This window comes from Xenopus laevis, chromosome 6L, assembly GCF_017654675.1.
Source record: "Xenopus laevis strain J_2021 chromosome 6L, Xenopus_laevis_v10.1, whole genome shotgun sequence".
In the NCBI taxonomy this organism is placed as follows: Eukaryota; Metazoa; Chordata; class Amphibia; order Anura; family Pipidae; genus Xenopus; species Xenopus laevis.
The window spans coordinates 150,579,712-150,593,284 of record NC_054381.1 but is presented as its reverse complement, the minus strand read 5'-3'; the positions used below and the strand labels follow the sequence as shown (position 1 = coordinate 150,593,284).

General features: G+C 43.6%; 1 protein-coding gene across 1 annotated transcript; it reads left to right on the top strand.

The window, feature by feature from the left end:
* The first annotated feature begins 588 nt into the window (after positions 1-588).
* On the top strand, positions 589-13,385 carry derl1.L (derlin 1 L homeolog). The gene is given in 8 exon segments (NM_001092913.1): positions 589-807; positions 2,880-2,991; positions 5,173-5,237; positions 6,243-6,269; positions 8,235-8,330; positions 9,992-10,044; positions 11,405-11,515; positions 12,882-13,385. Coding segments are annotated over 8 exon segments (762 nt in total). The 5' UTR covers positions 589-654; the 3' UTR covers positions 13,027-13,385.
* The last annotated feature ends 188 nt before the right edge of the window (positions 13,386-13,573 follow it).

Here is a 13,573-nt window from a genome sequence, read left to right as displayed (position 1 = left end):
CCCGGTCTCCACCGCTTAGAAAGGTGGCAACCCTACTCTAGCGCCATCTTTGACACTGGAATATATTGTATAACAATTCTGCCTTCCTACCAATATATTTTGCACACAGTCTGGCCATGGGGCATTGCAAGAAGGAGCCCCAGTGAGAATGTTGCAAGCTCCGCCGACTCCCTGCTCTTTGCAGCACATTGCCAATGACTCCTGGTTGTACTAGTGTGATATTCAATATATGACACCTTTCTTTATTTAGATTTGAGTTTTTTCATGGACAACCCCGGCTGTAGGCAGAAAGTTGCCTATCCCACTGATTATAATGAACTACAACTCCCAGCAACACGCACGCCTTGAACAGGAAGGAACTAAATCCTAATGGATCATTCCCAGGTCCGTGACTGCTGCAGAACCTGTTCCTATGGCAACCAGCCAGCCAACGCACCTTCCAACGTCACACTCTCTTCTAATTGGTTAGTTTAAGGGACCGGCGGTGACAATGGAAATGACAGCAAACCGGAAGTAGGTTACTATGCGCGCATGCGTTCTGAGCTGCCGAATTCTAAGCCGACACGTCAGTACGGAGCGCGAGGGTGTCACGTGACGGTTGTTAGTTCCTGCTGGTGACAGGCCCTGCGGCCGGTCATTCCGCCGCCTTCAGTCATGTCTGACCTCGGGGACTGGTTCCGCAGTATCCCCTTGATTACCCGGTACTGGTTCGCCGCCTCCATCGCTGTGCCGCTCGTCGGGAAACTCGGTCTCATCAACGCTGTGAATCTTATCCTGTGGCCTGAGAATTTCCTGCACAAGTTCCAGGTCCGTATGGAGGTTACTGTTATCCACTTAGGTCTCTCTAACCTGCTTGTTAAACTACATCTCCCAGCATGCCCTGCTAGACTTGCCCCAAGTATCATGGGAAGCCTCGGCTTTACCAGTCACAGGGGATGTGGCTCCCAAATGATTCTTTACTGAGCTCATGGCAAAAGGGGCTCCTTCTAAAGGGATAAAGGGTGAGAGGCAGATAGATTTATATATTCACAGCCCCATTATCTTCTACTTATTCCCTGGAAACCCCATTGGCTGTAATGTGAATCAGGGGTCCCAACTGGCTGGGGGTACAGAAGAAGAGGTCAGTGTCGGACAGGGATGCCAGGGGCCCTCCAGAAACCCTTACACCATGGGCCCATTCTCCAGTCTAATTGTCTTCCACTTCTCACTTAACCTTTTTTTTTTATTAGTACATATTCTTTACATGATCTACTCTATTTCCCATCTGTTTGACCTATTTGTTTCCATATATAATTGGGAAATTAATATGCAATTATAAGAAATGCTTAGAAGCAAGAGGGCCCACTGACACCTAGCCCCCCCGGGAGTTTTCCTAGTGGGCCAGTCCGACACTGGGGGGGACAATGGGCAACAAGATCTTCTTTTCTTAAAGGAGTTGTTCACCTTTAAATTAACTTTTAGAATGATGTAGAGCTAGGGTTGCCTCCTGGCCGATAAAAAGGATGCTTGATGCCAATGTTATTAAAGGGGACATTCACCTTTGAGTTCATTTTACATAGGTTGTAGAGAGGGATATTCTGAGACAATTTGCAATTGGTTTTCATTTTTTATTGTTTGTGGTTTTTGAGTTATTTAGCTTTTTATTCAGCAGCTCTCCAGCAATTTCAGCAGTCTGGTTGCTAGTGCCCAAATGACCCTAGCAACCGTGCACTGATTTACATAAGAGACTGGAATATAAATAGGAGAGGCCTGAATAGAAAGATGAGCAATACAAAGTAGCAATAACAATACACCTGTAGCCTTACAGAGCATTGGTTTTTTAGATGGGGTCAGTGACCCCCATTTGAAATCTGGAAAGCGTCATAAGAAGAAGGCGAATAATGCAAAAACTATAAAAGATAAATAATGAAGACCAATTGAAAAGTTGCTTAGAATCATTCTATAACATACTAAAAGTTAACTTAAAGGTGAACCACCCCTTTAATAGGAAAAGATGTCAAGAATATAGAAAGGCCGGTATTTTTTTCCAGAAAAGGTGGCAACCCTATGTAGAGCAGTGATCCCCAACCAGTAGCTCGCGAGCAACATGTTCACCCCATGGATGTTGCTCCCAGTGGCCTCAAAGCAGGAGCTTATTTTTGAATTCCAGGCTTGGAGGCAAGTTTTGGTTGTATAAAAACCAAATGTACTGCCAAACAGAGTCTCCTGTAGTCTGCCAGTCCACATAGGGGCTACCAAATAGCCAATCACATCCCTTATTTGGCTTTTGCATGCCTGTGTTGCTCCCCAACTCTTTTTAATTTTGAATGTGGCTCACGGGTAAAAAAAAAAAAAAAAGGTTGGGGAACCCTGTAGAGAGTGATATTCTGAGACATTTTGCAATCCGTTTTCCCTTTTTATGGTTTTTGAGTTATTTAGCTTTTCATTCAGCATCTCTCCAGTTTGCAATTTCAGCAGTCTGGTTGCTAGAGTCCAAATTACCCTAGTAACCATGCACTGACTTGAATAAGAGACTGAATATGAAAAGGGGGTCATAAAAAGTAGCAATAACAAGTAAATTGTAGCCTTATGGAGCATTTGCTTTTTTTAGATGGGGTCAGTGACCCCCATTTGAAAGCTGGAAAGAGTCAGAAGCAAAGGGCAAATAATTAAAATACTATAAAATAATGAAAACCAAGTTTTGGCCTTTCTATAACATACTAAATGTTAACTCAAAGGTGAGCCACCTGTTTAATTTTAGCATCCATGTCTGTTTTTGTTTGTCCTGCCCTGTATCAAAATGTGAGGTTGCTGTAAGCAGTTGCTTCTGTTGCAATAACCATTAATAATAATAATAATTAATAATAACTAACCCACTGTCTGTGATTCTGTTCCAACAGATATGGAGACCGATAACAGCAACATTTTACTTCCCCGTAGGACCCAAAACCGGCTTCTTGTACCTGGTGAATTTGTACTTCCTTTATCAGTATTCAAGTAGACTGGAAACAGGTTGGTACCTAAACTCCACGTCCCACAAATGAATTATCTCTATGTATTTGCTCATGGGAGTATTAAGGAGGGAATGTGTTCTCTTCTCTGTGTGTCTGGATAGAACCTTCCTTATCCCCCCCCATAGCTCTCCTGTTGGGTTTTAATTCTTTCCATATAAACCAACAAGAGTCATTCCTAAGAAGGCAGAGGACATTGTTTGCCAAATTAGCATGACTAACAAAAAAGGGCTGGTAATGTAATAGTACCAGAAACAGCCCCCTAAATTTGCCCCTTGATTCATACAGTAAAACCAGGCCAGTTATGCTACTGAAGCGCAATGTAGCAGCAACAGCCTCCTAGAGATTCTTGTAACCTGTACAAAGAAATACCATAAAACAATGGCAGCCTGTACTAAGCACAATTCAGCAGGAACAGTCCCCTAAGTTTGCTCATAGTCTGTACAGAGAGATCCCATAAAACTATGGCAGCATAGGTATTCCTCTGTACTAAGCACAATTCAGCAGGAACAGTCCCCTAAGTTTGCTCTTAGTCTGTACAGAGAGATCCCATAAAACTATGGCAGCATAGGTATTCCTCTGTACTAAGCACAATTCAGCAGGAACAGTCCCCTAAGTTTGCTCATAGTCTGTACAGAGAGATCCCATAAAACTATGGCAGCATAGGTATTCCCCTGTACTAAGCACAATTCAGCAGGAACAGTCCCTGAGTTTGCTCATAGTCTGTACAGAGAGATCCTATAAAACTATGGCAGCATAGGTATTCCCTGTACTAAGCACAATTCAGCAGGAACAGTCTCCTAAATTTGCTCATAGTCTGTACAGAGAGATCCCATAAAAATATGGCAGTGTATGTATTCCCCTGTACTTAGCACAATTCAGCAGGAACAGCCCCCTAAGTTTGCTCATAGTCTGTACAGAGAGATACCATAAAACTATGGCAGCATAGGTATTCCCTGTACTAAGCACAATTCAGCAGGAACAGTCTCCTAAGTTTGCTCATAGTCTGTACAGAGAGATCCCATAAAACTATGGCAGTGTATGTATTCCCCTGTACTAAGCACAATTCAGCAGGAACAGTCTCCTAAGTTTGCTCATAGTCTGTACAGAGAGATCCCATAAAACTATGGCAGCATAGGTATTCCCTGTACTAAGCACAATTCAGCAGGAACAGTCCCTTAAGTTTGCTCATAGTCTGTACAGAGAGATGCCATAAATAACCCTATCACAGCATTTTAAAGTGATACAGATTTAACAAAGTGCCTATTTTGTGGCCTTGAATTACAGTTCTTTTTATTAATATCACTCCCCTTTACATTTTTTTTCAGCTGCCCTATTCTAGTTGTTTCCAGCCTGCAGCTGAATATGCTGCCTGGTCGTCAGGGGTCAGGGACCTTAGCAACCAAAAGACTGCCTCTAAGGCTGACATTCGATTGGCATTCTTGTTATTTATTGCTTTATTTTATCTACATCTTTCTCATTTTCCAAACTATTCCCTGGCTGAGATTTTCTGTCATTCAGCAACGAGGTCTTCATTGTTTATTTGTTTTTGAATTATTTGCCTTCTTCTTTCCAGCTTTCAAACAGGGGTCACTGACCCTGTCTAAAAAAACAAATGCCCTAAGGCTACACATTTATTGTTATTGCCACTTTCTGTTACTTTATCCATCTATTTAGGCCTCTCCTATTCATATTCCAGTCACTAATTTAAAGCATGGTTGCTAGGGTTAATAGGACCCTAGCTACACAAATCCTGAAATTGCAACTGGAGAGCTGCTGAATAAAAAGCTAAATACGTCAAAAACCACAAATAATAAAAAATACAAACCAATTGCAAATTGTCTCAGAATATCACTCTCTACTACTTACTAACAGTTAACTGAAAGGTGAACAACCCCTTTAAGCCGGGGGGGGGCAGGAGATATAGGGGCCCCACGAGGCCCTAATTAATGAGCAATTTCAATACATATTGGTAAAAAAGTACAACCCTTGGTTATGTTGGGGGTCCTAAAATGAATTTGCTGGTTACACCACTGCACATAACATTAGAAGCACTGAGAGTATATAATGAATGTGTATTGGGAATGTATTTTCTTTCATCATTCAGAAAACTGCGGTTTCTCTTCTCTACTTTCCAATGATTAAGTGACTGATCTCTGTTCCCTCCCTTTCTCACTCGTAGGTGCATTCGATGGGCGACCTGCGGATTACGTCTTCATGCTTCTGTTTAATTGGATCTGCATCGTGGTATCCTTTACGCGAATATAATGAAAACGGGAATAGTCAACAGTAAAGTCTGATGAGATCATAGGAGGGTATTGATACTGACCGTGGAGAAAGCTAAACTGTTCCTAAGTCTGATCATGGGAATGCAGTCTGCCATTTTTCTTAAAGGAGAAGTCAACCTGTATGGGGAAACCCCCCCCCCCGTCCTACCTGCCCCCCCCTCGCAAACGCCCCTAACTTGTTACTTACCCCTCCTTCCAGGTCCTCTGCTGCTGAGTTCACGGGCGCCATCTTCTCCTGAGCGATCTTCTTCCTGCTTTGATCGGCGCATGCGCAGTACGAGGCATTTACCGGTAAGGATCTTCTGCGCATGCACCGAAAGTCTCAAAGTTTCCGGAAAAAGGTTGGAAACTTCGTGACTTTCGAGCACATGCGCAGTAGCTCTGTACCGGCAAATGCCTCCAACTGCGCATGCGCCCGAAAGTCACACAGTTTCTGATCATTTTTCCGGAAACTTTGAGACTTTCGGTGCATGAGCAGAAGATCCTTACCAGTAAATGCCTCGTACTGCGCATGCGCCAAAAAACGCTGGTCAAAGCAGGAAGAAGAGCGCTCGGGAGAAGATGGCGCCCGTGAACTCGGCAGCAGAGGACCTGGAAGGAGGGGTAAGTAACAAGTTAGAGGCATTTGCCCGGGGAGGGGGGGGAGGGTTTTTTTCCTGTACAGGTTGACTTCTCCTTTAAAGGAGTGCTCCACCTTTCCGTTCTCTTTTAGTATGTTATAGAATGGCTCATTCTAAGCAACTTTTCAATTGGTCGTGATTATATATTTTTTATAGTTTTTTTGAATAATTTGTCTTTTTTTCTGACTTTCCAGCTTTCAAACGGGGGTCACTGACTGCATTTAAAATCCAATGCTCTGTAAGGCTACAAATATATTCTTATTGCTACTTTTTATTACTGATCTTTCTATTCAGGTGAATATCTTACTCTCATCAACTCTTATTATCTTTAACTGTTCTGTAAGATCACTGGAGTCATAATAAACATGCAGGTAAGAAGCCATTTAGTTAGTTGTTATATTTTTACACTGAAAGGATAACATGCTGTATTAATATGAATGGGATGTCCCACCCCTCCTTGGCAACAACTATTTGGTGCATCTTTCCTAGCAATAGTGGAATCTGCTTTTTTTATTCTTATTGTTATTATTATTATGCACAGTGCTCTACAGAAATTAGACCTCATTCCCATCAGACCTTGCCCTCAGTGGAGCAGCTTACAATCTAAGGTCCCTATCACAGTCACACATTATTGTCTGTTTTATCAGGAGCCAATAAAAGGAACAGTAACAACAAAAAATTAGTGTATTAAAGTAATGAAAATATAATGTTCTGTTGCTCTGCACTGGTAAAGCTGGTGTGTTTGCTTCATAAACACTACTATAGTTTATATAAACAAGCTGCTGTGTAGCCATGGGGGCAGCCATTCAAGCACAGGATACACAGTAGATAACAGATAAGTACTACTATAGTTTATATAAACAAGCTGCTGTGTAGCCATGGGGGCAGCCATTCAAGCACGGGATACACAGTAGATAACAGATAAGTACTACTATAGTTTATATAAACAAGCTGCTGTGTAGCCATGGGGACAGCCATTCAAGCACAGGATACACAGTAGATAACAGATAAGTACTACTATAGTTTATATAAACAAGCTGCTGTGTAGCCATGGGGGCAGCCATTCAAGCACAGGATACACAGTAGATAACAGATAAGTACTACTATAGTTTATATAAACAAGCTGCTGTGTAGCCATGGGGACAGCCATTCAAGCACAGGATACACAGTAGATAACAGATAAGTACTACTATAGTTTATATAAACAAGCTGCTGTGTAGCCATGGGGACAGCCATTCAAGCACAGGATACACAGTAGATAACAGATAAGTACTACTATAGTTTATATAAACAAGCTGCTGTGTAGCCATGGGGGCAGCCATTCAAGCACAGGATACACAGTAGATAACAGATAAGTACTACTATAGTTTATATAAACAAGCTGCTGTGTAGCCATGGGGGCAGCCATTCAAGCACAGGATACACAGTAGATAACAGATAAGTACTACTATAGTTTATATAAACAAGCTGCTGTGTAGCCATGGGGACAGCAATTCAAGCACAGGATACACAGTAGATAACAGACAAGTACTACTATAGTTTATATAAACAAGCTGCTGTGTAGCCATGGGGACAGCCATTCAAGCACAGGATACACAGTAGATAACAGATAAGTACTACTATAGTTTATATAAACAAGCTGCTGTGTAGCCATGGGGACAGCCATTCAAGCACAGGATACACAGTAGATAACAGACAAGTACTACTATAGTTTATATAAACAAGCTGCTGTGTAGCCATGGGGACAGCCATTCAAGCACAGGATACACAGTAGATAACAGATAAGTACTACTATAGTAGGTTGGTACTCTGTAACTACCCTAGACAGGAGAGGTTAACTGCTAATTGGCTGACAATAGACCTGTGTGTGAAGGTTATAGGGAATTGTTAGCAGTTCCATGGTTTCTAGAACAGAAATAGGCGAAGGAGAAAATACAGGTATAGGATCCGTTATCCAGAAAGCTCCATTTATGGAAAGGAACAATAGAACATAGACTAAAAGAAACAAGACTAAAAGAAACAAGATTTATATATTTTATATATTGTAAGTGAAGTTTATTTTGCTTGACTAACATCATAAAACAGATTTGGAATTATTGTTTAGGGTAACAGGTCGCCTTTAAATGATTTCCTTTTCTCTGTAATAATAAAACCGTAGCTTGTACTTGATCCCAACTAAGATATAATTAATCCTTATTGGAGGCAAAACCAGTCTATTTGGTTTATTTAATGTTTACATGATTCCTTATCCAGAAAACACCAGCTCCTGGGCATTCTGGATAACAGGTCCCATACCTGTACTTGTGTATGTGAATATAACTCTTTTTATGTTTCAGCTGTTGATGATCCCCCTGATCATGTCAGTTCTGTATGTCTGGTCCCAGCTGAACAGAGACATGATCGTGTCCTTCTGGTTCGGAACAAGATTTAAGGTGGGTTTCCCTCTTCAGATATTCAAAGTTCTAGAGTTCCTTTATCTAAATATAACCCTTTCAGGATCAATAAAGTGGATCTCCCAACTACTGGAGATCTGATGGTGACAATTAAACGGCAACTCCACCCAGAAACCCTTTTTTTGATAGAAGCAACTTTTCCAATATATAATTATTACACATTCCCAGTGGGTTTTAAAGTTGTTGGTAAATGTAATTGCTACTGGAAGCTGGAAACTGCCAGGCACACGCAGCTATGATCGGCAGTTAGATTTACAAATGGAAAATGTGTAATAAATATATATTGGAAAGCTGCTTAGAAATACAGATCCGCTATGGAAAAAACTTTTTTTGGGTGTGGTTTCTCTTTTATGGCTTAATAAATAATAAACCCATGAGCAGACTTGTCTAATTATTTTCAACCCAGCAAATGCTTAATTCAATTTACAGTAAACAATCCAGTCTATGCTAACAAATGCCATTAGCCTGTTCATCTGGCTCTGGTAGAAACCGCATCGGACTGGAGGGTCTTAGACAGGGCCCCCTCCAGCACCCCGAATGTATCTGTTCACTTGATCGGGGCTGGGGGGGAGATCAGGGGGCAGTAGTGAGGGCCAGTGCAGGCAGCAGACTGGTGCGAGTCTGGATGGAGACAAGGGGTCTGGGTGGAGACGGGTTCGGGTAGAGACGAGCGGTCTGGGTGGAGACTGGTGCGTGGTGCAGACTGGTGCGTGGTGCAGACTGGTGCGTGGTGCAGACTGGTGCGTGGTGCAGACTGGTGCGTGGTGCAGACTGGTGCGTGGTGCAGACTGGTGCGTGGTGCAGACTGGTGCGTGGTGCAGACTGGTGCGTGGTGCAGACTGGTGCGTGGTGCAGACTGGTGCGTGGTGCAGACTGGTGCGTGGTGCAGACTGGTGCGTGGTGCAGACTGGTGCGTGGTGCAGACTGGTGCGTGGTGCAGACTGGTGCGTGGTGCAGACTGGTGCGTGGTGCAGACTGGTGCGTGGTGCAGACTGGTGCGTGGTGCAGACTGGTGCGTGGTGCAGACTGGTGCGTGGTGCAGACTGGTGCGTGGTGCAGACTGGTGCGTGGTGCAGACTGGTGCGTGGTGCAGACTGGTGCGTGGTGCAGACTGGTGCGTGGTGCAGACTGGTGCGTGGTGCAGACTGGTGCGTGGTGCAGACTGGTGCGTGGTGCAGACTGGTGCGTGGTGCAGACTGGTGCGTGGTGCAGACTGGTGCGTGGTGCAGACTGGTGCGTGGTGCAGACTGGTGCGTGGTGCAGACTGGTGCGTGGTGCAGACTGGTGCGTGGTGCAGACTGGTGCGTGGTGCAGACTGGTGCGTGGTGCAGACTGGTGCGTGGTGCAGACTGGTGCGTGGTGCAGACCGGTGCGTGGTGCAGACCGGTGCGTGGTGCAGACCGGTGCGTGGTGCAGACCGGTGCGTGGTGCAGACCGGTGCGTGGTGCAGACCGGTGCGTGGTGCAGACCGGTGCGTGGTGCAGAAGGGTGCGTGGTGCAGACTGGTGCGGGTGGAGAGGATTCGGTTTCTAGCAGGATTCGGATACGGCTGAATCCTCGTGCCTGGCCAAACCAATTCCCCTCCCCCACCCTGATTAACATATTCAAGGCATTTATAAAGATTCTTCTCTGTGTTGCAGGCCTGTTACCTTCCTTGGGTCATTCTCGGATTCAACTTTATTATTAGCGGATCGTAAGTCATTCCTTGATCCCTTCCTCCCTCAATTGCACTTTCTCTTGTTAAAGGAGAAGGAAACCCCCAGGGCGCTAAACCCCTCCCCCCCTCCCCTGTGCTGCCCCCCCTCCCTCCTCCCCCCTGGCCTACCTGGCCCCCTGGGCAAATGCCCCTAACTTTTTACTCACCCCTCTGCGCAGGTCCTGTCCACGGAGTTCGCAGTCGCCATCTTCTCCCACGCGCGTCTTCTTCCTGCTCTGATCGGCGTTTTCTGGCGCATGCGCAGTAGGAACGGGTACCGGTACGGCTCTACTGCGCATGCGCCGAATGTTACGAAGTTTTCCGATTTCACTTCGTGACATTCGGCGCATGCGCAGTAGAGCCGTACCGGTACCTGTTCCTACTGCGCATGCGCCAGAAAACGCCGATCAGAGCAGGAAGAAGACGCGCGTGGGAGAAGATGGCGACTGCGAACTCCGTAGACAGGACCTGCGCAGAGGGGTGAGTAAAAAGTTAGGGGCATTTGCCCAGGGGGACAGGTAGGCCAGGGGGGAGGAGGGAGGGGGGGCAGCACAGGGGAGGGGGGGAGGGGTTTAGCGCCCTGGGGGTTTCCTTCTCCTTTAAAGGAAACAATATCAGGCTAAGGCTTGTTTGCAAAGCTTGACATCAGATCCTTCCCTGACTATGAGGACACCACCCAAAACCTGTTTGTTTTGTACATTCCATATCTTGGAATGAAAAATAAATAATGAATGTACATTGCAAAAGTGCTTAGAATAGCCCCTCATCCATTTCATATTCGCTTATTTTTAAGGTTTACTTATCCTTTAAACAGCAGCTGTAGGATCTGCAGCTGCCAAACCTTCTGTTCCACTAATGGTTGGTTGGGGGCGTCTAGGGATTTGGCAACATCAGGATTATCAAGATGATGTAGAAGTCCATAACATTAACCTCTACACGTCAGGAGCCAATTATCCTGCCTATACATGTCGCCACAGTGCTACTCAATATGTTGGCGCTATATAAATACATGTTAATAATAATAATAATATACATGGCCCTTGTGTGTGAATGTGTTGGGGACCAGGGCGTAACTAGAGGAAGAAGACCCTGCGGCTGCACAGGGGCCCAGGAGGTATAAGGGCCCCATATAGAAAATCAATAAATATTGGTAAAACAGCTCAACCTCTAGACATTTTGGGGGCCTGAAAAATAATTTGCTGTGGGGCCCAGTAAGCTCTAGTTACTCCACTGTTAGGGACATTAGATTGTAAGCTCCACTGGCTCAGGGAAGCACTGGGAAATATGTTCTTGCTATATAATTAAGATATAATAATAATAATCTTGGTGCTAATTGCAGTTGCTGATTTGCTTGTAGGGTGGTCGATGAGCTGATTGGAAACCTGGTGGGGCATCTCTACTACTTCCTAATGTTTAAATACCCCATGGATCTCGGAGGGAGGAATTTTCTTACCACACCACAGTTTTTGTAAGTGAATAAAAATATTGCTTTTAAAGGACCAGTAACATAAATTTTTTTTTTTTTTACAAAAAACACATTTAGGGGGTCATTTATCAAAGTCCGAATTCATCTCAATATATGCTGCTACAAACTCCGATCAAATCCGCTCGGGTTTTTGCGCTTATTTATTATTACATTTTCCCGAAAATTTGCTTTGCAGGAAAAAATAATTCGATTTTCACAAATTTTTTTGGAATTTTCGGGGTATTGCTTGAAACCCAGCGCACATCAAAAAATCATTGGGACTTATATGCGACCTCGACAGGTCTGAGATGACGGATTTTCTGATTCAGACTTTTCCATCCTCGGGGTTTAATAAATTCTGAAAAATCTGTGATTTTATAAAACTTCGGAGTTTAAATTCCACACTTTAAATTCGCCAAGTCTTTATTAAGAAATAACTTACCGATATCCCGCTTGCCCTCCTCTACAGAAAAGGCGACAGGGCGTCAATCCATCGTGCGGCGCTCAATTTCTCCTCCCTGCCTTCTATAGGAGATACCCAGGGAGGAGAAATCGATCGCCGCACGATGGATAGTCGCCTTTTCTGAAGAGGAGCGGAAGCGGAGTTTCGGTAAGTTATTTCTTAATGAATTTAAAGTTAAATGTGTCTTAGTGGGGTTTTTTTTTTTTTTTATGTACAAACTAATTTTTTCAATCCTACCTTGATAAAGCAAATGTGAAACGTGCGTTGCCAAACCTCCGCTCTTTATTACTTTAGAAAATAATTTAAAAACCTTCTGCACTGATTGTGGCCTTACTTAGGAGATATTGGGACAACCCCAACGCTATTGTATTTTTCTTTTCAATCTTCTATTTCATGAATTGCTGGCTAATTGATAATTCTCTTTTTTTTTTTTAAAAAAAAAAAAAATCTCAACGCAACCATTTTTAAACTATTTTGCTATTTACTAGCACTTATATTGAAGCACTGGCACTTTAATGAATGAATTCTACTAATAATTGAGGGTTTAAATGAATTTGTAAATGAATGGTCGGTTGTATTGGAAAACGAATTGGTTTTTGTGTTGGCGCGGAATTGATTGCACGGTACATGAAGCACTTTCACCAATTGATGGACTTTAAGGGTAATTAACGTTTTAAATTAAAATATTCAGATAGTGTGGGGTTACTACTGCCTTTTTAGATAAACAAATTAAAAAAAAAATTGTTACTGGTCCTTTAACCTTTTCAGTGCTGGACATAAATCACAACTTTCGGGTGCACTGCCAGAGCCCATAGACTAATTTTTTTAATTTTTTTTCCCCCATTTTTTCTCTGCATTTGGGAGAAATATTCACAAATTGCTGTTATTTTTTTCTATTTCCCCCAGATATCGCTGGCTTCCCAGCAGGAGAGGAGGCGGCGGCATTTCGGGATTCGGAATCCCACCAGCCAGCGCCAGACGGGTGGAGGAGGAGCAGCCTGGAGCCGGTAGAAGACACGATTGGGGGCAAGGCTTCCGCCTAGGAGACTAGTGAAAAACGCACTCCGTCTCTCTGTGGGGGAAAAAAAAAAAGTGTGCGCAAGAACTTTTTTTTTTTTTTTTTACATTTTCTTTGTAAATTTAGAACTTTCGGACTTCACAGCGCAGGAAGCAGCCGCCAGATAAAGAGAGTGCGTTGCGTCAATATTGAGACTGATGCAAAAGTGGCTGGAAAGCTTCACTCCTCCTATACATTCAGGTTGCCGTCTGTCTGTCTGTCCTGCCCATGTTAATGCAGGTCGGTGAGTCAGATTGGGTTACTGCAGATATATTGTACCTGAAAAAATCACAGGCCGGAAACACGTTGGTTGTTCTCCACCGACTACAATAAAATTTATATTTCCACCATAACGTGATGCCTGGAGGTAACTGATTCTCTCTATTGTCTCTCTCTCCTGAGCAACAGTTTTCAGGTAAAAAAGATGTGAAGTTTTAGTACCTATGGGGAGGAAATAAACACAGAAATGTATTTAAATTTAAGTAATTCGCAAAATTCTTTTGTTGCTGTCGCGTGTCTGATTATTATCCTAATTTCTCTT